This window comes from Homarus americanus, unplaced genomic scaffold, assembly GCF_018991925.1.
Source record: "Homarus americanus isolate GMGI-L3 unplaced genomic scaffold, GMGI_Hamer_2.0 scaffold15535, whole genome shotgun sequence".
In the NCBI taxonomy this organism is placed as follows: Eukaryota; Metazoa; Arthropoda; class Malacostraca; order Decapoda; family Nephropidae; genus Homarus; species Homarus americanus.
This window is the reverse complement of record NW_024749729.1, coordinates 263,439-288,993: the sequence shown is the minus strand read 5'-3', so window position 1 is coordinate 288,993 and position 25,555 is coordinate 263,439. Positions and strand designations below refer to the sequence as shown.

General features: G+C 39.0%; 1 protein-coding gene across 1 annotated transcript in view; it reads left to right on the top strand.

Moving 5' to 3' along the window:
- LOC121853730 (nephrin-like) overlaps positions 1-25,555 on the top strand; it is a 163,568-nt gene that overhangs the window by 111,795 nt on the left and 26,218 nt on the right. Inside the window, exons 5-11 of the mRNA XM_042348073.1 lie at positions 2,016-2,219; positions 3,962-4,122; positions 7,781-7,925; positions 15,376-15,506; positions 22,270-22,429; positions 23,165-23,458; positions 25,217-25,326. Coding sequence (XP_042204007.1) covers positions 2,016-2,219; positions 3,962-4,122; positions 7,781-7,925; positions 15,376-15,506; positions 22,270-22,429; positions 23,165-23,458; positions 25,217-25,326 — 1,205 coding nt within the window. The remainder of the gene's footprint in view (positions 1-2,015; positions 2,220-3,961; positions 4,123-7,780; positions 7,926-15,375; positions 15,507-22,269; positions 22,430-23,164; positions 23,459-25,216; positions 25,327-25,555) is intronic.

Here is a 25,555-nt window from a genome sequence, read left to right as displayed (position 1 = left end):
GACTCGGCTCTACTATTACCACCACCATCACCACCACTATTCACCACCACCACCACCACCACTACTCACCACCACTACTCACCACCATTTCACCATCAACACTACTCACCACCATTACCACTACTCACCACTACCACCACCACACCACTACTCACCACCACACCACTACTCACCACCACCACCACTACTCACCACCATTTCACCATCACCACTACTCACCACCATTACCACTACTCACCACCACCATCACTACTCACCACCACCATTACCACTACTCATCACCATAACCACCACCAAAAGAAAAAATCCCATTGAAAGTTTTAAATGTCAGCAACACACAAGTAAAACTCATGGCTACATATGTCTGAAAATATGAAATACCTCACATAGACATTTAGAATTTCTCAGGTAGTATTATATATATATTTTTTTTTTACTGAAATGAATGAGGAAGCGTTTATCAGAGAGCGTTGGGGGAATATTCTAGTTGGTGGTACTGCTGGTATAATATTGGTAACACTGATGACGATGATTGTTATTACTTAAATGATAATATTACGAAAAAACTCGGCAATAATAAACAATAACAATAACAATAGTCTTAATATTGCTACTTTACTACTACTACTACTACTACTACTATTACTCATAATAATAATAATAATAATAATAACAATAATAATAATAATAATAATAATAATAATAATAATAATAATAATAATAATAATAATAATAATAATAATAATAATAATAATAATAATAATAATAATAATAATAATAATAATAATAATAATAATAATAATAATAATAATAATAATAATAATAATAATAATAATAATAATAATAATAATAATAATAATAATAATAATAATAATAATAATAATAATAACAATAATAATAATAATAATAATAATAATAATAATAATAGCAACAATTCCGTAGACAATAATGCTAAAGATAATATTAATAATAAACATATTTTGTATGTTTCCTATAACTGTTATTGCTCTTCATATTTATTTTATGGTTATTACAATCGTCAATATCAGTAAACATCTGTTGTGTTTGGGTACATGGGGTGATATAAGTGATATAAGTAAGCGATATAAGTGGTGGTCTTATAGTATAGAGAAATATATAAGGAAATGTTCTGGTGTAAGTAGCCTGAGAGCCAAGTCAGGGTCGGGTGGATACCTTAACACCTTAACTGAATTACCTGACACTTTGTTCTCTGGCCTTTGTGAGAGGAGAGCTAAGACTCAGGTGGATGATGGTGGTTAAGACTCAGGTGGATGATGGTGGCTAAGACTCAGGTGGATGATGGTGGTTAAGACTCAGGTGGATGATGGTGGTTAAGACTCAGGTGGATGGTGGTGGTGGTGGTTAAGACTCAGGTGGATGGTGGTGGTGGTGGTTAGGACTCAGGTGGATGACAGCTAAGACTCAGATGGATGACAGCTAAGACTCAGGTGGATGGAAGCTGAAATGCTGTTGTGTGAGTTATGGACGGAGGAAGGTAGAGGTCTAAGTAGATAACCAAAATAAAAATACGAGTAAAAATCATATCCCAGGAGTTGGTTTTAGGAGATACGAACGTGGTGTCTTGTAGTAGAGAGGGTGAAGGGGAGTAAAGATTCTGAGAGTGTGAATAGGGCTATACATCTCCCCCTTTTCCTCTCCCTTTCCCTCTCCCTTTCTCCCCCCTACGGTGACTGGGAGAGCTGGGTGAAGTGACAGAGAGGATAGGGTGGAGTGCTCCTCATCTTGTTCCTGTACATTAGGGAGAGTAGGGGAAGGGAGCCTGTCAACGTATATACAGTGAACGAGGATAGGGACCTCTTACAACAGCTGGTAATAGGGAAAGCAAGAGTTTACCTTCAAATAGGGGGGGGGGGGTCTCCTACCTCATCTGACGTCAATCATGAACTTTATTTTATACTGTAGCCATTAGTAGTGTTTTGTCCTGAGTATAATAATCATTGAAGACTTTTGTGTGTGTGTGTGTGTGTTTGTAGGCCGGCCGTCACCCACGTTGGTGTGGATACGGGAAGGGCGAGTGGTGGAGGATTCGTACACGGTGGATCATCGCGGCCAGGTGAGGAACTTACTCCATCTGGAAAACCTCTCTCGGGACTACCTCGACGCCACCTACAGCTGCAGGGCCACAAACAACAACATCACGAGGCCTCTTGACACCTCCGTTACCATCAACATGACACGTAAGTTTGGTTCACTCTTTCTACACTTTTTTTCTCTCTCACCAGAGTTGCTCTTGTACCAGTCCGATGGCTACAAAAATACGTCTTTCCGATATTGTTGCACATTTTTCATAACTGTAGAAATATTTTGTAGCGATTTACCGATTCTAGAACTCATGAATATAATGTTGATAATCTGGGTTGATTTTCATTGTAATAAAATGGTATCTGTTTCCTACCTGAATTCACAGCTAGTATTAAGCATTATTTCAGGTGTAGTAACTCATTATATATAGTACCTGGGTGACGTAGCTCTCAAACACGGTTGCTGATACACATACTCCTCCTTCTAGTTATAAGTGTAACCACCTATTGTCCTTGCCACTGTTTTTCTCAGTTTTAATTTTTTTTTTTTTTACTTCACACTATCTTCACGTTCTTTAAGTGTTGTGTCGTGCCCTTACAACAACCTGTGAGATATTGCTTCTCACACCACACCACACCACACCACACCACACCACACCACACCACACCACACCACGCCACGCCACACCACGCCACACCACACCACACCACACCACACCAAGATTACCACCATCTGTGACTGGTTACGTTCTGTCCCCACAGCACTAGCCAACTCATCTGTCATTGGCGCTTTTCTTCAAATATAGAACCTGTATGGATGATATAAAACAACTTCATTTACTTCCTATAGATTCTTTTAAAACATAAATCACAAATACATAGGAATTTCTCACCAGTATCTCGAGACCTTTGGGTAAATATTGAACATTCACTGATCAAGTAACCAACTAAATTTAGCGTGTGTCAGGTGGGTTGGAGAGAGCATAACCCATCCCCCCTCCTAAGCCCCACCTCCTAGCCCACCCCCTTCTCTCCCCCTCCCAACCCACCCTCCCACCTTTCGTCCCCTCCCCAGACCACCCCACCCGTCTTCCCCCTCTCTTCCCACCCCTCTCACCCCCCTCTCCCGACTCCTGACATCTAGAACACTGGCGACCGCTGTATTACTCAACACTGCCCGGTGCATCACAGGGTACATGTTCCATAGCCTGCGTTAATTCAGTCACAGTATATACCTTATAACTTTCCCTTAAAGCTGCCAATTAGTTCATGTATACTGTTACCCCAGGTGATTTGTCGCTTGTAATAATTCATATACATATTTGACTGTGTAGGAGAGAAATTAGGAATATATTTATATGTCTAACCTAACCTAACCTAACCTAACCTAACCTAACTAAGCATAATGAAACATGTGTATAAAAAAAATAATCATTCCGTTTTAAGCAAGTCAGGTATATGCTACAATTATTTCGAGTTATAACTTTCAAAATTACAATGAAAAATATATATATTTTTTTTAATAATTTAGAAAGAAGAACTGTTTCATTAGAGTAGTGCAAAAGAGTAAATAAACTTTAAGGAAAAATAAGAAAACAGGTAACTCTATTATCATAAACCGTGTTAATAAACTGCCTCTTTTGCACGACTTGTGTATACTTAAGCGAAAGTTATATTACTTTTTATTCATAACGAAACTTTTAGTGTACTTTAGTTTGTTTGAGGAGCCACGAGAGATGAAAGTTTTATCAGGTCATTCATGAGTTCTGGAAAGTTTTGTTTGAGGGTCTGAAGCATTTGTAATATTTTCCTATAGAGATTTATTGACTTTTTTGGAGAAGTCACAAAGGTTTACCCAGAGACATCAACCACTAAACCAGGCTTCTTGGTGCCTACAGTGGCTCCAATTACCATCTCCCTGGTGAAGGTGGCAGGTCCTCAGGAGTATGTATCTGCCGGAGTGACGGAGGAACTCGAGTGTTCCTCCGCCGGCAGTAGACCTAACCCCGTCATATCCTGGTGGAGGGACGGCCAGCGTATTACCAAGCCCAGTGTCAAGGTGAGTGTTCGTCAAGTACCTGTTTTAAGGTGACGAGTGTGTCATGCGAAGTGTCAAGTTGAGGTATGTGGTGAGAACAGACGGTACTACATAATAGGTTTGACAATTTGGATGTTCCTGTAGGTAAGATGTGTGTATGTGTGTGTGCATGGTGTGTGTGTGTGTGTGTGTGTGTGTGTGTGTGTGTGTGTGTGTGTGTGTGTGTGTGTGTGTGTGTGTGTGTGTGTGTGTGTGTGTGTAGAATCGGTGAGTGGCCGTGTTCACTTGGGAGAAATTTATCATCGTTTTGATGGAAACTCACCCGGCCAGTATACACGACCCAGGGGAGAGGCAGGCACGACTTCTGACAGATACACAGCCAAGATAACTTTATTTTTTCTTGGTATTGGAAAGAGGAAAAAATACTTGAACCATTGTCACCTTATGTTCCCGGTTACTTTTTTTACTGAATTACTTTACTACAATGCTTGGGTTTATATTGTGGATAAACTAAAAGTATAAAAGAAATACACAAAAGTTAGAAAACTTTTATAGTTTCTCATAGTTCAAGTTCTCTTCTTAAATGAGTGTTCATATACAAGATTGTGATCATCCAGAAATCCACGATAAAATGAGAGCAATTGACAGAATACAACAATAATAATAAAACGTTACATAACATTATTGAAGAGACGTGACATAATCCCCCCTCCCCCCCCCCACACACACACATTTCCTAGGTTTTCGTACGCTAGACTGGTGTGATAATGCTGGCTTGTTCCTCTCCCTCATATCCCAGTTGGACGTTGATAGCCAACCTGCCGCAGTGTATCATAAGGGGGAGGAGAGAACAAGGACCTGCCCACATCCCTGACAATTCCTGGTCACGTTCTCCCCATTTTCAGAAACACTGATTCGTATTTGATGTTGTTTCCCTCTCCCAAGGTTTTATATACATCATCTACGTTAATCTGTAGAGGAAGAGACCACGAGTAGATTAAAATACCTGGGATATTTATTTCTACCTGAGTGAGCTAAATGTCAGGTATTTATGTGTTACGTAACTGATGACATAAAAACAGTGAGGAATCTGACTGACATTACACCTTCAATTGTATAACATATTGTATCTATGAGGTAGGACTAAATAGTAAATTACACTAAATCACTGAGTTACACGGCGTTATTAAAGGGTTTCTTCTGTATAACTTTCTTAGCTTTATTTTTCCTGATAAAGGTCATTGTTACCTGTGAAGCTGCACACCTTAACTTCACTATGTGTCACAACAGACTGTAATTTCACCATCTGTCACTATATTACACCCTAGCTTCACATCCTGTCACCATAACACACCCTAGCTTTACCACTTGACACCATAACACACCTTAGCTCCACAACATATCACCATAACACACCCTAGCTTTACCAATAGACACCATAACACACCTTAGCTCCACAACATATCACCACAACACACCCTAGCTCCACCACCCATCACCACAACACACCCAAGCTCCACCACCCATCACCACAACACACCCTAGCTCCACCACCCATCACCACAACACACCCAAGCTCCACCACCCATCACCACAACACACCCTAGCTCCACAACCTTTCACATCACACCATACCTGCACTACCTCTCACAACACACCCTACCCTCACCATCTATCACTATAACACACCCTACCACCACCACCACTCACAACACACGCCACCAGTACTGAGAACAACCATCACCTACAGTTCTCTCCACACTGGGAGCTGAAAACTGTGTCACTGATGTTGTCTCTCAAACTATTCTTCAAAGATTAACATTTCCAAACATTAACACCTCAAAAAACAAAACAATGTAAGGTTAGTTGTTCATATTTTAGACAATTTTCGATAACTAACGTCAATTTTTTTTGCGGGGGTTTTATAACTGATCGTAGTAAATAAGGATGAAATTAATGATATTGAATGAATAACCGAGTCTGTTTATTTGTTTACTGTTGGGTCACCTTGATGTATGGAAGGGTAACGAACCCAAAGAATTAAATAAGAAATGAAGAAATGGTGATTTTTTTTTTTTTTAATAATTGATGTTTTCTGTTTTGCCGAGTCATATGTTCGGAGAAAATTTACTAAGGCAGAAAAAATCTACATTCTTATGCACTCAGAATCAAGCGATGGATAAACTAACTTTCTGGTCCTTAACTTTTGTGATTAGTAAATAGGAAATCTTTTCTCTCGAGGTTGAAATCTTTTTTTTTTTTTGCTCACAAGACTAAAGTTCATCCTGGGAATATTGAATGATATATATACCTGTAAAGATCAAATACATAGGTCAGATGTACAAGTCAAATGTATAAATCAAATGCAAATACAAAGGTCAAATGTGTAGGCCAAAGGTATAGACCAAATTTATTCTATCAGGTATAAAGACTTTGAAATTAAGTTGGTGGTCTTGAGGTAAAGAGTTTGTCCCTAAGGCAGCCTGGTCAGGTTCCCCAAGAGCAATTATGATGATGTTATCTTGTCTTGTTTATGTCTTTCGTTATCTCTTTGTTTTCTTTATGTTCTCTGGATAGTTATATAATGTTCTCCTTCTTATTCTCATTCTTAATTTTATTCGTATTTTTATTATTATTATTATTATTATTATTATTATTATTATTATTATTATTATTATTATTATTATTATTATTATTATTATTATTATTATTATTATTATTATTATTATTATTATTCTTGACTCAACAATAACAATCCCAGTTTCATCAATTTCTTCAACCAGGTTTTTTTTTCTCTTAATTCTCTTCCATTCCCCTTCTTCTTTTTCCTTCTCTCTGTTTCCCCTTTCTTCTTCCTCATTATCTCCCCTAGTCAGTCCCTCATGATCCTCTATCCCTCTCTTTATCCTTGTGTCTCTCTCTTACACCATTCTCTTTTATCTCTCCCTATTCCGTACCTCTTCTCTCTCGTCTCCTTTCCATTCTTTGTTTGTTTTTCTTTATTCCTCTTCTCCCAAACTGTCTAGAATGGTTACGCTATTCTTAACCTTTTCTTCTTTGTGTGGTTTCAATTATTCAATCTTTCCATACTTTCTTTTTCGTCTATTTAAATTATCCACATCCGTTTATCATCGTTCTGTTATTATTACCAGGTGTTTAATTAGACAGGTACAGAGTGACTGATATAGCCTGATTGTTACTAAGTCTCTGTATTACAGTTTTGGGGGTTTTCAGTGATCTGATTGTCAGAGATGGTCACTTTATCTGCGTTATTAATACTTAAAAGTGATATTTACCTAATCTGATTGCTACTGGCGTGATTTTTACTGACCTAACTATTACTTGTACTGATGTGACTTGTACTGACGTTACTGTTACCTGTACTGATGTGACTTGTACTGACCTAACTTCTACCTGGCGTGACCTGTACTGACCTAATTGCGACCTGGCGTGACCTATACTGACCTAATTGCTACCTGGCGTGACCTATACTGACCTAACTGCTACCTTGCGTAACCTGTACTGACCTAATTGCTACCTAGCGTGACCTGTACAGACCTAATTGCTTCCTGGCGTGACCTGTACTGACCTAATTGCTAACTGGCGTGACCTGTACTGACCTGGATAACTGTTACTGGCCTATGACCTGTATATTGAAGTGTTCTCTATGCCCCAACAGCAGGTACAGCTGGCCAACAACACACTGTCGACACTGCGGATGATTCCTCAACCTAGTGATCACGGAGTCGTGTATACCTGCCGTGTCGAGAATCCTGCGCTGCCCAGCTCCGTCCTTGAGGAGTCCTACAAGCTCAACGTCCACTGTAAGTACTACCTGTAACTACCTGTAATTTTCTTCTGGGGTGTTCCTTTCCTACCTGTAATTACCTGCTGAGTACTACCTCTCCTACCTGTACCATCTGCTTTGACTCCTACCTTCCTACCTTACCTACCTGTAATTACCTAATGAGTCCTACCTTCACATCCACATGAGTACTACCTCACTTACCTGTATCTACTTAACGACTCGTACCTCAATAACCACTATGAGTACAAGTGTCTTCTCCTCTCCTTCCATTGCCACTACTTGACCCTCCTACAATCTCAACATCCTGGCATTAATATTTACTCTAATGATCCCTTAAGTTTCACTCTCTCTTGTTACACCTAAATCATATCATTTTATCAACACCAGAAATTTAACCATGAAATTTTCTCATTTTATCCGTTTTCTATTAACTCCTGTGATCATATCTGTGGATTAATCGACTTTAGATCATGATTTAGTGGTCAGTAGCTATCATGCTGTTTATCCTCCTCAAAACAAGGCTTTTAATTTTTAACAACAAGTGTCCATCATGGTGAGGTCAGCCGCCAGTCTTATCAACCATGTGATGAAGATAGGCAACATGGAGTTATTTCAGGGACATTTGGCACGAAGGTTGAGGATTTACTGGCAGGGAGGTTGAGGATTTACTGGCACGGAGGTTGAGGATTTACTGGCACGGAGGTTGAGGATTTACTGGCACGGAGGTTGAGGATTTACTGGCACGGAGGTTGGGGATTTACTGGCAGGGGAGGTTGAGGATTTACTGGCACGGAGGTTGAGGATTTACTGGCACGGAGGTTGAGATTACTGCACGGAGGTTGAGGATTTACTGCAGGGGAGGTTGAGGATTTACTGGCACGGAAGGTTGAGGATTTACTGGCACGGAGGTTGAGGATTTACCGTGGGGAGGTTGAGGATTTACTGGCACGGGAGGTTGAGGATTTACTGGCACGGAGGTTGAGGATTTACTGGATGGAGGTTGGGGATTTACTGGCACGGGAGGTTGGGGATTTATCAAGGAGTTGAGGATTTACTGGCACGGAAGGTTGAGGATTTACTGGCACGGAAGGTTGAGGATTTACTGGCACGGAGGTTGAGGATTTACTGGCACGGAAGGTTGAGGATTTACTGGCACGGAAGGTTGAGGATTTACTGGCACGGAGGTTGAGGATTTACTGGCAGGAGGTTGAGGATTTACTGGCACGGGAGGTTGAGGATTTACTGGCACGGAGGTTGAGGATTTACTGGCACGGAGGTTGGGGATTTACTGGCACGGAGGTTGGGGATTTACTGGCACGGAGGTTGAGGATTTACTGGCACGGAGGTTGAGGATTTACTGGCACGGAGGTTGAGGATTTACTGGCACGGGAGGTTGAGGATTTACTGGCAGGGAGGTTGAGGATTTACTGGCACGGGAGGTTGAGGATTTACTGGCACGGAGGTTGGGGATTTACTGGCACGGGAGGTGGGATTTACTGGCACGGAGGTTGAGGATTTACTGGCAGGGAGGTTGAGGATTTACTGGCGGGGAGACGATCATATTACTGGCAGGGAGGCTGGTGGATCACTGGCAGGAGGCTGGTGGATCACTGGCAGGAGGCTGGTGATCACTGGCAGGAGGTTGAGGATTTACTGGCAGGGGAGACGATCGTATCACTGGCAGGGAGGCTGGTGGATCACTGGCGGGAGACGGATGGATCATCAGAGGGAGACGGATGATCACTGGCAGGGGAGGCTGGTGATCACTGGCAGGGGAGACGGATGATCACTGGCAGGGAGACGGATGGATCACTGGCAGGGGAGACGGATGCATCACTGGCAGGGGAGACGGATGCATCACTGGCAGGAGATGGATGGATCATCAGGAGACGGATGCATCACAGGGCAGGGGGAGACGGATGCATCACTAGCAGGGGTGACGTATGCATCACTGGCAGGTGACGTATGCATCACTGGCAGGAGACGGATGGATCACTGGCGGGGATGCATCACTGGCGGGGAGACGGATGCATCACTGGCAGGGGAGACTGGTGGATCACTGGCAGGGGAGACGGATGCATCACTGGCAGGGGAGACTGATGGATCACTGGCAGGGGAGACTGATGGATCACTGGCAGGACACAAACGTAACAACATTCCTATAACTAATGGTGAACGTACAGGTGAGGGAACACACACCCCTGATCACCTGTACACGTGTTACATCACCGTGAGGTTGAAATATTCGTGTACCTGTAAGCCAAGAGTAAAGAGATAGGCTTCCTGCAGCAATTCTTTTTCATATCTGTTACAATTGGAAATAAATCAGTTCATCAATATGAATTTTGCAACGCTTTGTGTCTGTAACTTTGATGGCCAGTCGTGTTGGAGTTCTGTTTTATTTTCGCCATGTTACACACACACACACCACACACACACACACACACACACACACACACACACACACACCACACACACACACACACACACACACACACACACACACACACACACACACACACAAACACACACACACACAAACACACACACACACACACATATATATATATATATATATATATATATATATATATATATATATATATATATATATATATATATATATATATATATATATATATACAGTATTGGTATACACTCGGTGCCGTCATAAAAAAAATGCTATCATATTCTAGACGTATTTTTGATTGTATATATTTATAACAGCCAAAACATCTTTCCATTTTTTTCTTTTTAATCTTTTTTAACTTTTTTTAAACTCTCGTCTATCAAAAAATGTCGAGTGATATTGGCGAGTGATTGGTGCCGTCATGTTTATTGAACCAATATCTGGAGCAAATGAATATTTTAGTGCCTACGACTACAGGTCAAAGTTCAAAGGTCAATTATTTAGTTTTAGATATAATATTAATATTTAGTTCACTTATACAATACCCATGAAGTATTAATCAACAGGTAGACCATCTGCGTCCACACCTGAGTGAACTTCATTACCGTCATTTACCTGAGAGATCTCCTCCGTTTATCATCTTTTTATTTTCTTCTGGGGAACGACTGTGAGAGATATGAATCGATCATCTGTTTAAAATTTTGTGGGCGTATTAGATCAGTTCAGAGACCTCCCCGTTATAACAGGGTCTCTCTCTCTCTTTCTCTCTCTCTCTCTCTCTCTCTCTCTCTCTCTCTCTCTCTCTCTCTCTCTCTCTCTCTCTCTCTCTCTCATGATGTTCGCTCCATTCTCTCTAAATTCCCGTATGTTATAAACGCTTTGCTCCGATTAAATATATACCGTATAACTTTGATCATCACAGTTTGTCCAGTTTGTTCTTCCTGACACGTGTAACATCACCTCTTGCATTCGTCGTGGAGATTTTTCATTGGGAGAAACATTTTGGGGAATAGTAATACCAATGTACACAATCTTTTGGGACCAATGTAATGTGTGTGTGTGTGTGGAAATTTTTATGTCTCTTAACTGCTTCCGTTTTTTGGTAACTATGATTGGAAAAGACAGAGATAGATACGTCATTGTATTATATTAGATAGGTTAAATTCTCCCACAGGCCATTTACAAGCTGCATCACCCATTGTTTGTTAGTGAAGTTAGAGCCGTTTTCGCGTTGTCTCGGTGCAGGTGTAGAGTTATTAGAACACCTTGAGCCTCATGTTGTTATGCCACTGTCCAATGAAACTGATGATGAAGATTGAATGGTGGTGGGTGTAGGTGGAGTGTGGTGGTGGGTGTAGCTGGGGTTGAGCGGTTGATGATGGGTGTATTTGAAATGTAGTAGTTACCAATAAGTATACCTCAGATCTGAATCATATATCTTCCTATTTTAATTCTATATACATATCAATATTTACCCCTCCCCCCCCCCCCTAAAAAAATTCCTTCCACTACCTTCTACAATTCTATCTCTTACTTGAATAAAAACAAACACAATATCTGCTTAATGTTATAACGTATTACAATGTCTGCTTTTACTTATAGAAACGACACGACACAAACGATCAAATATTGACATTACGAATTGGAATTTACTGAGGAAATGTAACTAAAAGGTGAACTGAAAACGTCGTGTGGTTCCTCTGTGTTGTAAAATAATCATACGGTTTTGACTTTATCATATTTACCCTTATCGTCATAATGGTTTTAAAATAGGAATTCTTGAGTAATTCACATTGATTGACGATTAAATAAGAGTAATTTACAATGATTGACAATTAAATAAGAATAATTTACAATGATTGACGATTAAATAAGAAATATTTACAATGATTGAAAATTAAATAAGAATAATTTACAATGATTGACGATTAAATACGAATAATTTACAATAATTGACGATTAAATAGGAACAATAACTGAGTTCAAATATAATGAATAATTAAAGTAAAGATTGATAATAAATTACTTCTCTGTTATGGAATTTGTCTTCATGATTCATAAAGATATTTTGGCTGTTTTCCTTTATTTACAGGTTAATTAACTAACTCTCAGGTAAATATCACCATAAAAATATAAATAATTGGCCATGAATTGATTACAAACTTACAAAACAAAAATTTACATACGGGAAATTTATAGACAAGAGGATGTCATTTGTAAGAGAAGCCAAAAGTTGTAGTTTGTTTATGATCTTGCGTGGTAAGTGAGTCTCAGGTGAATCTCATCTCTGTATCACACACACACGTCAATATTTATCATACATTTACTCCCACTGCTGTAAAAGGATATACACTGTTATGTCATTTTTTCCACCCACAACAAGATTCCAAATGTGGTTTAGCTTCATATCTACCCACAAGCCAACGTCACTCTTCACCAACACACACACCCTCCCTTAAAGACCACTCGCTCGTATTCTTCTTCTTCTTGAATATCCATCTTTCTTATTTCTACTTTCTCTTTGATATCCTTCTTGGGTGTTCATCTCTTCCATCTACCATATTTATTATCATTATTATTATTATTATCATCTTCATTATCATCATCTCCACCCCATCATCTTTATTACCATCCCTACCATCATAATCATCATCATCAATCATTATAATTTATCTTCAAGGTGATTATGAACTTCTCAGCTCAATAATAATTAACAGAAACTCAACCAATTTCACTCGTAAAAAAAATTACAAATATCCATCATCTTTTTATTCAGAATTCCTTTACTAAGATCAATATATCATTAGTCGATAGTCATTTGTTATCATTTATCATCATGAGTCTATGTTCCTCTGATGGATAAAAAGACTTCTAAATGACATCACAGGCTTCCATCTGGAGTCTTACCTCTTTAGTGAGTATTTCTCAAATTGTCTTAAGTTCGTCTTTGTATCAAGTCGGGTGAGGGTTTTTTTCTGAGTCATTTTATTTTCTCGTGGGATCCAGGCGAGGGTCCGTTTAGTTCTTGGCAGGGAGCTGTGTGGGGCGGGAAACGAGGCGATACGGAGCTGTGTGGGGTGGGATACGAGGCGATACGGAGCTGTGTGGGGTGGGATACGAGGCGATACGGAGCTGTGTGGGTTGGGAAATGGGGCGATACGGAGCTGTGTGGGTTGGGAAATGGGGCGATACGGAACTGTGTGGGACGGGAAACGGGACAAAACGGAGTATATTAGGAATAATAGTTTAAGTAAATATAATAAAAACATAAAAAAAAATTAAACCACATTATCTTTAAGCTTTGAAGAGTAAAAACTAATTTATTTATCTCGAAATGAAAGATATTTAGGTAAGTGCTGTTTTAGCTTTCTATTTAATTACGAATGTTAATATTGCTAAATAAACTCACTCACTCAGGGAATTAATATGAAAGAAGAACATTAATTAAGGATGAACCAATGCAGCACATCTTTAGGCTAAGAACAAATGAGCATCACTAGTAAACATTCGTATTATCTATAGCTTCTAACCTGTACAGAAAATCATAACCAGGGAAGAATTATACCGATACCAACTCCGATACCGATACCAACACCCCGATAACGACTCTCACATCAATACCAAGTGGTGGCATAATAACATAAATGACATGAATATAAAACCAGATTAATTTCCACTAACGAGACAAGATCAAGTTACCTTACTAAGACCAGAGGAAAACATTGATGAAATAGTTGATGATGTGAAGAGAATAACACCTGGAGATGAACCATAGGAGCTGTGACAATCAGGGTGGTTTAAAACACGAGAGTCCACTAGCTACGTTAACCCAGTGACAGGTAAAACGTATAATACTCTTAATTATTTCACATATGAGTATAATAACTTCGTAGTGTTATATATTTATTTCCTCGGTATTAATAATCAGCTGTTGTGGGTAAATATGACTGAAGTTAAGATAAGATTAGAGGTATATATTTTGTAGCTAACTGGGAAGAGGGTATGTGTTGGATGTGGATGGGATGGATGAGAGGGAGGGAAGAGGTTAAGTTGCTGGATGTGGATGGCAGGTGAAGGAGAGGAAGTGGGTAGGAGGTAAAGGAGATTAATTTAAAGTATTGGCCAGGTAAGTGGAAGGTAGGAATCCCGGTGAATACTAAATGAAAACCACACCGCTTGGCTAGTCGGTGGAGAGGACCTATACTGTTTGACCAGCTAATCCTCAATGTCTGAGAGAATGTTCGGGGAATTGAATATGAATGAGCAAGGCGAGGTAGACGAGCTTGTAAAGGGAATATGGTTGACAGGTTACGTAGTTTGATGTGATGTGTCAAGCGTAATAGAGACGACTCGACTGTTTAAAGCTATTGAAACCTATTGGTGAGAAGGTAAGGCACTCTAAGATTGATCGTATTTCAGTTATTGTCTTTAAATTTTCAGATACACTTGGACTCTAAGCACCTGGTCCTTCTGTAACATTCTTCATCAGTCTTGTGCTGGATACGTTCCGAACCCTTGTCTGTCTGAATGTCTTTATTTTATTAACACTTCAAATTACCTTTTAAACTTTCCAGGAAAATAATCAATTAATCTGTATCAAATTTTTACCCTAAGTACATTTTTTTTTTAAATTTCAAAAGTCAAAGTTAATATTACTTAAATTATAAAAAAAAAATATTCATTATCTCAAAAGCTAATCTCTAGATACTTGCAGTTTGAGCCGAAATATTTATGGTGATAGTGATGGTGATAATGATGGTGATAGTGATGGTGATAGTGATGGTGATGGCGATAGTGATAGTGATGGTGATAATGATGGTAATGGTGATAGTGATGGTGAAGGTGATAGTGATGGTGAATGTGATGGTGAAAGTGATATTGAAGAAGATGGTGATGAAGGTGGTGATAGTGAAGGCATAGGTAATAGTGATGGTGATACTGATAAGGAATGATGGATGATGATAATGATGATGATAAAGATGATGATGATGAGACATATCACTCAATAACTGGATGATGGTGAAGAGTGAGACACATGTTTTTTCCCCCCCAACAGATGTGCCACAGGTCGACTTGATGATGGGAATGGGACTGAGCCCAAAGTCTGTGAGAGAAGGATCTGATGTGTTCTTCGAGTGTCGTGTGGAGTCCAACCCAAAATTTTACAAAATAGTCTGGCTACATGAGGTAAGTTGTAGTAGTAATAGTAGTAGTAGTAGTAGTAGTAGTAGTAGTATTGGTAATAATAATAATAATAATAATAAATCTCTGCATTGTTATTATTATTAATTTACTTTCATTTCATATCAATATTTGTAAATCGATATCAAAAAGCAATTTATTTTTTTTCCTATAAACATAAGTAATAACATCAGCAATAATAATAAAAATGAACGACTATAATGAACGTCGTAAAAACACTTAGACTGTGATATTACAATCCCTTAGAGAATGATAATACCTTCTAAGCAGACATTTACGAGCAACGATCCAAGTACTCTCAAATATAGACAACATAAAGGTGAAAAACTTACCTGTAATAAGCTAATAACACCTTTATCATTGTGTTGTAATGGTGTATTAGTAGGAGGTTATAGGAGGCGTCTCTGAAACATAATTATAACTTTTTTGTGGTAATGTGAAAATGTAGCAATTGGTATTCAGGAACTGTCTTCATGTCTTCTAACTTGGGGAAACCCTGAGATCCTTATAAGATCTTGACGGCTCAAAGGATCACGTCTTGAGCCACCACTGTACACTGCTTCGTTGGCCAGGATGTTATTATTATTATTATTATTATTATTATTATTAGTAGTAGTAGTAGTAGTAGTAGTAGTAGTAGTAGTAGTAATAGTAGTAGCATGTGCAAGATAAATGGCCATACAATGCACGTTTTCTTTTTACAACCAGATTTAATGGATAACAAGAGTGGCTTAGGTAAATGTTAAAGGTTCATTTCACTTCACCAACTAAAACAGAAGGTAGATTAATAGCATATACGTACACCTAGTAATTGCTCTACGGCTTCTCTGTGTTGTGGTTTTTAATGAATGTCACTCTCAAGGCGTCACTGGAATGATATAGATAACAGTTGAGTCTTAGTGCCATTTAGTGCCATTTAGTGCCAATTAGTGCCAATTAGTGCCATCGTCAGCCACAAGATCAAGAACGTTAAATCTTGCTTAGGGAGAACATTACGTAATGATTTATATATCAGTTATACCCAGCGTAGGAGTGTTAAGTGAACTACCCTCAGAGTATCACACACACACACTGACAACAGGACCCAGGGAGGTAGTAATGACACTCGTTATGAAAACAAAAACATAACAAAAACCAAATAAATTCTCAACTCCATAAATAAATCAGAAACAAATACTAATTATTATTTTATATATACAAGTCATATAAATAGTTAATGAATTTCAATATATAGATAAAGAAATAAATACCTAAGGTGTATAAGTAACAAGGTGATTAAGCCAATTATAAAAGGTAAATTTGAAACACTTTAATTACTATACCTGGACAGTTTGCCTTAATTTATTGTTGTCTTGTGTGAAGTGACTCATATTACAGGTTTAAAGACAGACCAAAACTAAATAGTCTTTTTCTATCATTAAACTATTATGTCAAGTTATTCATTATTTCAGAATTATATCGGTACAGTATTTTTTTTAAGTAATTGAAATACCTTTTGTAATTCTCTCAATACCTGTATATGATATGAGGTAAGGTGAATATTTATTAACTATTAGATGATTAAAAGTATTCAAGAATATACCTTACTGAGAAAGACTGATTAGTAAAGTTACAGATCACTTTATATTACGATCTTGATGAGAGAGACTTTTGAAGAGGGAAAGATATTAACGAACAGACACACACTGGTAGTTAGAGAAAGATTTATAGAGAAGTGGTATAAGAAGATTTATTTCTCAGTGGACAATGGGGTGAGTGTGGGTGCTGAGGAACATACGTATAATGCCGGACTGACATTTAACCCAAACTAATTTTGCTTCTTAAAAGGAACAAAACATTTTTTTTTCCATTTTAGAAGAACTTCAATACAGATTTATGTCTCGTAGTAATTAGAGTGTAGTGTCAGCTCCAGGTTTTGTATATATATATATTACTGAGTTTTTTGTTTCTTAAGTGAGCATTAAAGTTATTTGGTGATCTATGTATTGCAACTTTAATATTTTGTTTTTATTTACACCAGGTATTATATTTAAGACAATTAATTATCAATTTTAATTTATTTTTTAAGTATTTAGGTGATAATGTTAATTAATTCACTCCCTAAAATTAACATTATACTTCATAGGTTAAAAGACATATACCCTTGGAAATTTTAAGTGAGTTTTGGTCACATACAAAAACACAAAACTTACACGAAGAAATTACTATTGTTGGTGTAAATATGAGGAGCATTTCGAAGCATTAGTCAGGTTGTTGGTGGTGCAGAAGACGAGGTCAATTGACAACCAACTTGAGGCTGAAGAAATATATGAATTTTCTATCAGACATTCACCTGAGAGGCAATATACCTGCAAATTACTCAGATTTCTTCCAGCAATTCGAGTTATTAGCGAGATTCTCTGCTGCACCTCAGCCCTGTCGCAATACTTCACCCGAGAGAGGAATACACACACACACACACACACACACACACACACACACACACACACAAACACATATGAACTCTTGTAATCTCCTCCCTGACCACATAACAATATAATCTTTCATAATTATTTAAAGATAATATCATTTGCTAATACGTACATATAAACTTTCAGTACCATTTAATAACTTTCAACCTGTGTAATTTTCTTAGTAAATGTTTAATAGTTATGATTGTTTCCTATCGTGGGGTAATCTTTATCTATGGCCAGTGAACTTGACCTTTGCTCTATAATAACTTCAATATGCACAAATATACAAACAGAAAGACAAACTAAATCATTCAGTATTGCGTTCGAGTAAGTGGCTGGTGACCTATGGTGACCTGGTGAAGGAGGTTGGTGAAGTGCACTTGGTGAGAGCAACAGGTATATAACTTAATTAGGACGGCTGGTGACTTAGTTAAATAAAGAGTGACAACTATATTGGTGAGGGTGGCAACTATAATGAGATTTTCTGATGATTTGGTGATGAGAGGGACTGGTGACGGGGCTGGGAGGGAGGGAGGGAGGGAGGGTCTACTTGGTGACAGCAGAAGGTTATCCACCACCCATCATGGAACCCAATCAGACATATAAACATTCACCAGGATTATTCATTAAGCATTACAAACAGTCGACTTTTATTCCCTACGAGTTTGTTGTAGACTACCAATTACCACCTAATTAACCAAATAAGCTGAACCAATTTGAGGCATTCAAGTCCCTTTGTGTATTGTAAATTACCCAATTAGATCTCTGATATGGCACAAGGCATCGTTAATGAGGTTATACACACATATCATCTCATCAACTAAATCTGAATTGAAATCATTAACTTTTTTCTCTCGTTATTGAGTTATATATATATATTTACAAACTAAATATTATGTATGGAAGTGTCGATTTGGTTTCATGGTAATATAATAATGTAGAAATATACACAATCAAGGTATTTTTATTTTGTAGATAGAAAGCCTTGACTTATTTGCCTATATCACGTTCAGTAAATAGTCATCAATTGGACAACTCGCGTATATATCAGATATTTCTAAATGGATCTATATTTTTCAGATATCTACAGTAACATTTAATGACGAGAAAAAGACAAATGGTATAAGCAACTAAATGATAACTTTTACATAAGATGAAGTTATTTTGAGGGGATATAAAAATAGGATAGTGGTGTTATTAATGATCATCGATAACTTTAAAAGAAAAACAAACAAGAAGATATTGATGTATAAAAAGGTAAAATTGTTAATCGAAATATCTACCTGTGATAAATTCAAGCAACAACTACCATGAAATTGTATCTACAGTGATTACCAGACGGGAAGGGATCATTATACCATTGTTGGATCAAATATTAAACTGTGTTCAATCCCATAATTTTCATATATGGACGATAATAACAATGAAAACTCTATAAGACGAGATACTTTCACACTTTCACACTTTCACACTTTCTTATTTTCACATTCTCACACTTTCACATTTTCTTAATTTCACACTTTCACGTTTTCTTATTTTCATACTTTCACACTTTCTTACTTTCACACACTCACGCTTTCTTACTTTCACACTCACACTTTCACATGTTCCTACTCTACACTCTTACACTTTTATATCACTCTACCCAGCACACATCCTCTCCCACACTAAATTCAATTAAACCAAACACCTGTATTTTGGCCTCACGTCATTAACTACACGTATAATAACTTACCTGCACATAACTCCAATCAACATCAATCAACCACAACATCAATCAACCAGACTTAATGGAAATAAGTATACAATTTTATGTAATAAGATAATTGGCGAAATAATCTCCAGAAGCTTTGCGTAACGAGAAATAATTATAAATGGGGGGAAATAATCTGCTTCTGTTGGTTGAGGTCACTTGAGTCATGTTTCGATCTCGTACAGTTCACCCTCCACATGTTAAACAAGCTGTGAACCTTGACCTCTGTACTATGTAGGATCTAATTTTAAGCCTTGACCAATCAGCTGTGAATATTTTATAAGAAAATAGGATTAAAATTGCTGATGTTAGTTTGCAAATAAAGAGACAGAAAATTGTAAATAAATAAAGAATTAAAAGAGTGAGGAGCAGAAAATGAGAAGTTGGTGATCAAGTGTTTTGAGTGTGTGTGTGTGTGTGTGTGTGTGTGTGTGTGTGTGTGCGTGTGAGTGTGAGTGCGTGTATGTGTTAAAAGTAATTATTAATATCACTTAATCACAATAATCAAACACAAGTTAACAGTACTGGGTGACTGTAATAACAGTACCCTGTTAACTTTACAGTTCATCCCTGTTAAATTACACACATTACAACAACATACATAAGAATTACATTATTTTATTACATGTATTAAATAAATGATCACTATATATAGTTACACACACAACAAAGAATTACAATATGAATCTTCCTCATCAATAACTATATTTTTTATGGTTTTGTCGGAATTTAAAAAATAAAAATAAACATTTTATTCACAAACATCAAATAATCGTCCTTTCATCACATGCAACAAAACATTTCAAACTTTTTTATTTTTTTTTACTGTTCTCAAATTCTATAACAGTATATGAACCGGACTCATTTTTTATATAACACACACACACACACACACACACACACACACACACACACACACACACACACACACACACACACACACACACACACACACACACACACACACACACACACACACACACACACACACACACACACACACACACACACACACACACACACACACACACACACACACACTGTTAGTTTCTCCCTACAAGATCACGTTTATAAGACACCAATAATATTTTCTTTATCCCTTTGATAGATCAATTCTTTCCTTCTCATCCTCGTTTACCTTAAGTCTTTTGTTCACATCAATAATAACATAACTATCACTTAACGTTCACGACGAATTATCAACAAAAGGAATAGTATGAAAACAAAACTAGAATTTCATTTCATTTTCTGGTTCATTTTGTTGAGTTTTATGAAGTTTACTTGAGACTTCACTCGAGGAGACTAGAGCGGCAGACGAGGAGGGCAAACCTGACAGAGATTCTCGATTTTCTGGGGCATCCTGCAGCCAGTTCTCTGCGAGGAAAAGTTTTATTACACAGAGATAACACACAAGTGTCACTCAAGTCGCTGATAGTTAGTAGTAGTGGCTCTAGTCCCTGACAGTCAACAGTAGTGCCACTCTCCCTGACAGTCAACAGTAGTGCCACTCTCCCTGACAGTCAACAGTAGTGCCACTCTCCCTGACAGTTAACAGTAGTGCCACTCTCCCTGACAGTCAACAGTAGTGCCACTCTCCCTGACAGTTAACAGTAGTGCCACTCTCCCTGGCATCCATTACTTGTTATAATGATACACCGTGTGTTTAAAGTCATCGATTTTGTTTATTCTTTCATTTCTTTATTTATTAATTTGTCTTCTGTACTGAATAACGATTTTCTTTGTTTCTTCTGTGTCGGTATTGAATTATTATCGTGTATGAGTGTGTTTGTGCATACTTGTATACATGTGTCTGTGTGTGTTTGAATGTTTAAGTATGTTTATATACAGTACACATGGTTGTCAAAACACCTCGAGTAATGGAGTGGAGAAGTCTGTTGGGGGTTCACCTCCCACATCTCCCCACACCACCTCCTCCTCCTCCTCCTCCTCCACACTTCGCAGCTCTTTCACTATTCGATCATTAGTCACCAGATAAATGAACCGATCTTAGTCCTACTGGAACTTTAAGCCCACGAAAATATTCCCCGGAGGCTATTTTGCATATAGCCACGCTTGAGAGATTCCTTTGCGGTATTCTGCACTCACATTTGTCAAACAATTTGCGGCCATTATCTAGGAAACGCACTGCCGGTCCTTGATCATATTTCATGGCCTTTCTTCTCCCTCCCCTTCCTCCTCCTCTCTGTGCTCTGTTCTTCTTCTGTGAGTGACTTTCTTTAGTTCTGTTTCATCACCTTTAGTTTGTCAGAAACTTTGGGGCTGTAACTTACAAGGCTTCAGTCGGTTTTTCGTTTCGTATCCTTTTTAAGATCTATTTATCATTAACGCATATTTAGATTGTTACAGAAAACATTGTCGTAAAGTAATTCGAAGGCATGACGTCATGACATTATTTATTTTCTTATTTACACAGTTTTAAATAAGAACAGTTTTCTTCCCATTTAAAAAGAAACACCAGATTCCATGTTTATGATGTTCGAGGATGACTTGACACCATAGTATGTGTCTCTTCCTTCCTCAGGGTAACGTGATGCAGCACAACGTGTCTGGGGGCGTTATAGTGTCCAACCAGACGCTCGTGTTGCAGAGGGTGGGGAAGGACCGTACGGGGCGCTACTTCTGCAGGGCCACCAACCTGCACGGTGAGGGGGTCTCCACACCCATCACTGTCACCATCATGTGTAAGTCAGCTCTCTCTCTCTTCCTTGTTAATGATGGACGATACAGTAGGTTTTTCTTAATACTTTTCGCCTTGTTTCTTCAATTATTATGCTCCAGGAGACTAATAATAACAGTTGTCATTTGCTTCTGGGGCATTACTGTAATATAATGTTATGATATCACTTTCGACTTTACAGTAAGTACTTAATATGAAGAAATACAATCATACACATTCTACAACTCAACCAATACATGAGCCTAGAGACCTTGACTTGGTTGTGGGGAATTTGTATGAAATCCTTGGATGTGTAGAGATTAGTAATAGCTTGGTGTTGCTTAGAACTGACACAGAGAGATATTAATAAACTACTTTGAGCAGAATGTTTACTTAAAAGGCAAGGGTAAAAATCTACTGGAGGTGAGGAGACTATAATCTTTTTAGCTAGACAGAAAAAAGTGTAGTTGTAATCATACAATACCGTGCAGGCAGTTCTCTTAAAATTTCAACGAATTCCACATCTTTTTTTTTCTTTTTACCAGAGAACAGGTTTAGCTTAATCCTGTTACGTGTAACAAATGCCAGGTGTAAAATATGTGTTGTGCATACACAGCACCTACCCTTCCACCGCTACACCACCTGTGTGTTGTTTCATACACAACACTGCACCGCCAGTGTGTTATATCATACACAACACTGCCTCACTAGTGTTGCTTTATACACAACACTACACTCTCTCCTCTACGCACACACACAGATACGCCCGTGTGTTCATCAGGGCAGCAACTGGAGTACCAGGTGGCGCACCACGACACAGCCAACATTACCTGCCGGGTAGACGCGGTGCCAGACAACGTCACCTTCACTTGGAAGTTCAACTCGACGGGATCGTTATTAGAGCTGGGGCAGGGGCGAGCGGCGTCCTGGGGCACTACCAGCGTCCTGCCCTACACCCCAGGCTCCCCCGGCGACTTTGGCCTCCTGCTGTGTACCGCCACTAACGCCATCGGCACACAACATGTACCCTGTGTTATCAACGTCACTGCCGCTAGTGAGTACACAGTGATCCCGTATCCTACAGTAGTTCCTTCCCTCCTTTCGTCCTTCCCTCCCCTTCTCCGTCCTTCCCTACCTTTCTCCCTCCTTTCCTCCCTTTCCCCACTCCTTCCCTCACTCCCTATACCTGCTTCACGCCTTACCTGTGATGAATGTTGTTTCTAACTTGTGTGTTTTTCATTACATACTCTTGGTCGTTCAATTCTTGCTGTGGACTGACCATCAACTGATATTTTTGCTTTTTATCTTTGTTATTCACCACCTGTTGTATCACCTTCCTCACCACCTGTTGTATCACCTTGTTCACCACCTGTTGTGTCACCTTCTTCACCACCTGTTGTATCACCTTGTTCACCACCTGTTGTGTCACCTTCTTCACCACCTGTTGTATCACCTTGTTCACCACCTGTTGTGTCACCTTGTTCACCACCTGTTGTGTCACCTTGTTCACCACCTGTTGTATCACCTTCTTCACCACCTGTTGTGTCACCTTCACCACCTGTTGTGTCACCTTGTTCACCACCTGTTGTGTCACCTTCCTCACCACCTGTTGTAACAATCTTCTTCACCACCCGCTGTATCACCTTGTTCACCACCTGTTGTGTCACCTTCCTCACCAGCACCTGTTGTGTCACCTTGTTCACCACACCTGTTGTGTCAACACCTCCTCACCACCTGTTGTATCACCTCTCCTTCTACCCACCTGTTGTGTCACCTCTTCACCACCTGCTGTATCACCTGTTCACCTCACCTGTTGTGTCACCTTCCTCACCACCTGTTGTGTCGTCTTTGTTCACCAATTTGTTGTGTCACCTTCCCTCACCACCTGTTGTATCACCTTCTTCACCACCTGCTGTATCAATTCATTCACCACCTGTTGTGTCACCTTCCTCACCAATTGTTGTGTCACCTTGTTCACCACCTGTTGTGTCACCTCTCACCACCTGTTGTATCATGTTCCTTCACCACCTGCTGTATCACCTTGTTCACCAATCTGTTGTGTCACCTTCACCAATTAAGCTGTGTCACCTTGTTCACCACCTGTTGTGTCACCTTCCTCACCACTCATTGTATCACCTCTCTCCACCACCTGTTGTGTCACCTCTTCTCACCACCTGCTGTATCACCTTCACACTGGTTAGACACCTTCACCACTGCTGTACCAATCTTCCTTCACCACCTGTTGTGTCACCTTGTTCACCACCTGTTGTGTCACCTTCTTCACCACCTGCTGTATCACCTTCTTCACCACCTGCTGTATCACCTTCTTCACCACCTGTTGTGTCACCTTCTTCACCACCTGTTGTGTCACCTTGTTCACCACCTGTTGTGTCACCTTGTTCACCACCTGCTGTATCACCTTCTTCACCACCTGCTGTATCACCTTCTTCACCACCTGTTGTGTCACCTTCTTCACCACCTGCTGTATCACCTTCTTCACCACCTGTTGTGTCACCTTCTTCACCACCTGCTGTATCACTTTCTTCACCACCTGTTGTGTCACCTTCTTCACCACCTGCTGTATCACCTTCTTCACCACCTGTTGTGTCACCTTCTTCACCACCTGTTGTGTCACCTCTTACCTGACCAACTTTTGACCTTACTGTTTTGTTACCTAAACGTGTGACTTTGGTAATGTTAGTTTTATGCTATGTGACCATAAATTAGCCAAGACTGCCTGTAGGCTTTATAGCGACGATATGTGATATAAAATGATAGTTATTGACCTCGTGACCTGTGTCTTCCTCCCTAGAGCCCCCTGACCTGCTGGAAGGCTGCGTCATACGAAACCAGACGACCCACTCCGTGTTCGTGTCCTGTAAGGGCGTGCCCACCGTCCTACCTAGAACCTTCAGCATGGAGGTAAGTCACTTTAAGAATATATCACCGTCTGTTAACCCTTTGATTACGATGATTTAACCCTTTGATTACTATGATTTAACCCTTTGATTATGATGATTTAACCCTTTGATTACTATGATTTAACCCTTTGATTACGATGATTTAACCCTTTGATTACTATGATTTAACCCTTTGATTACGATGATTTAACCCTTTGATTACTATGATGTAACCCTTTGACTACTATGAT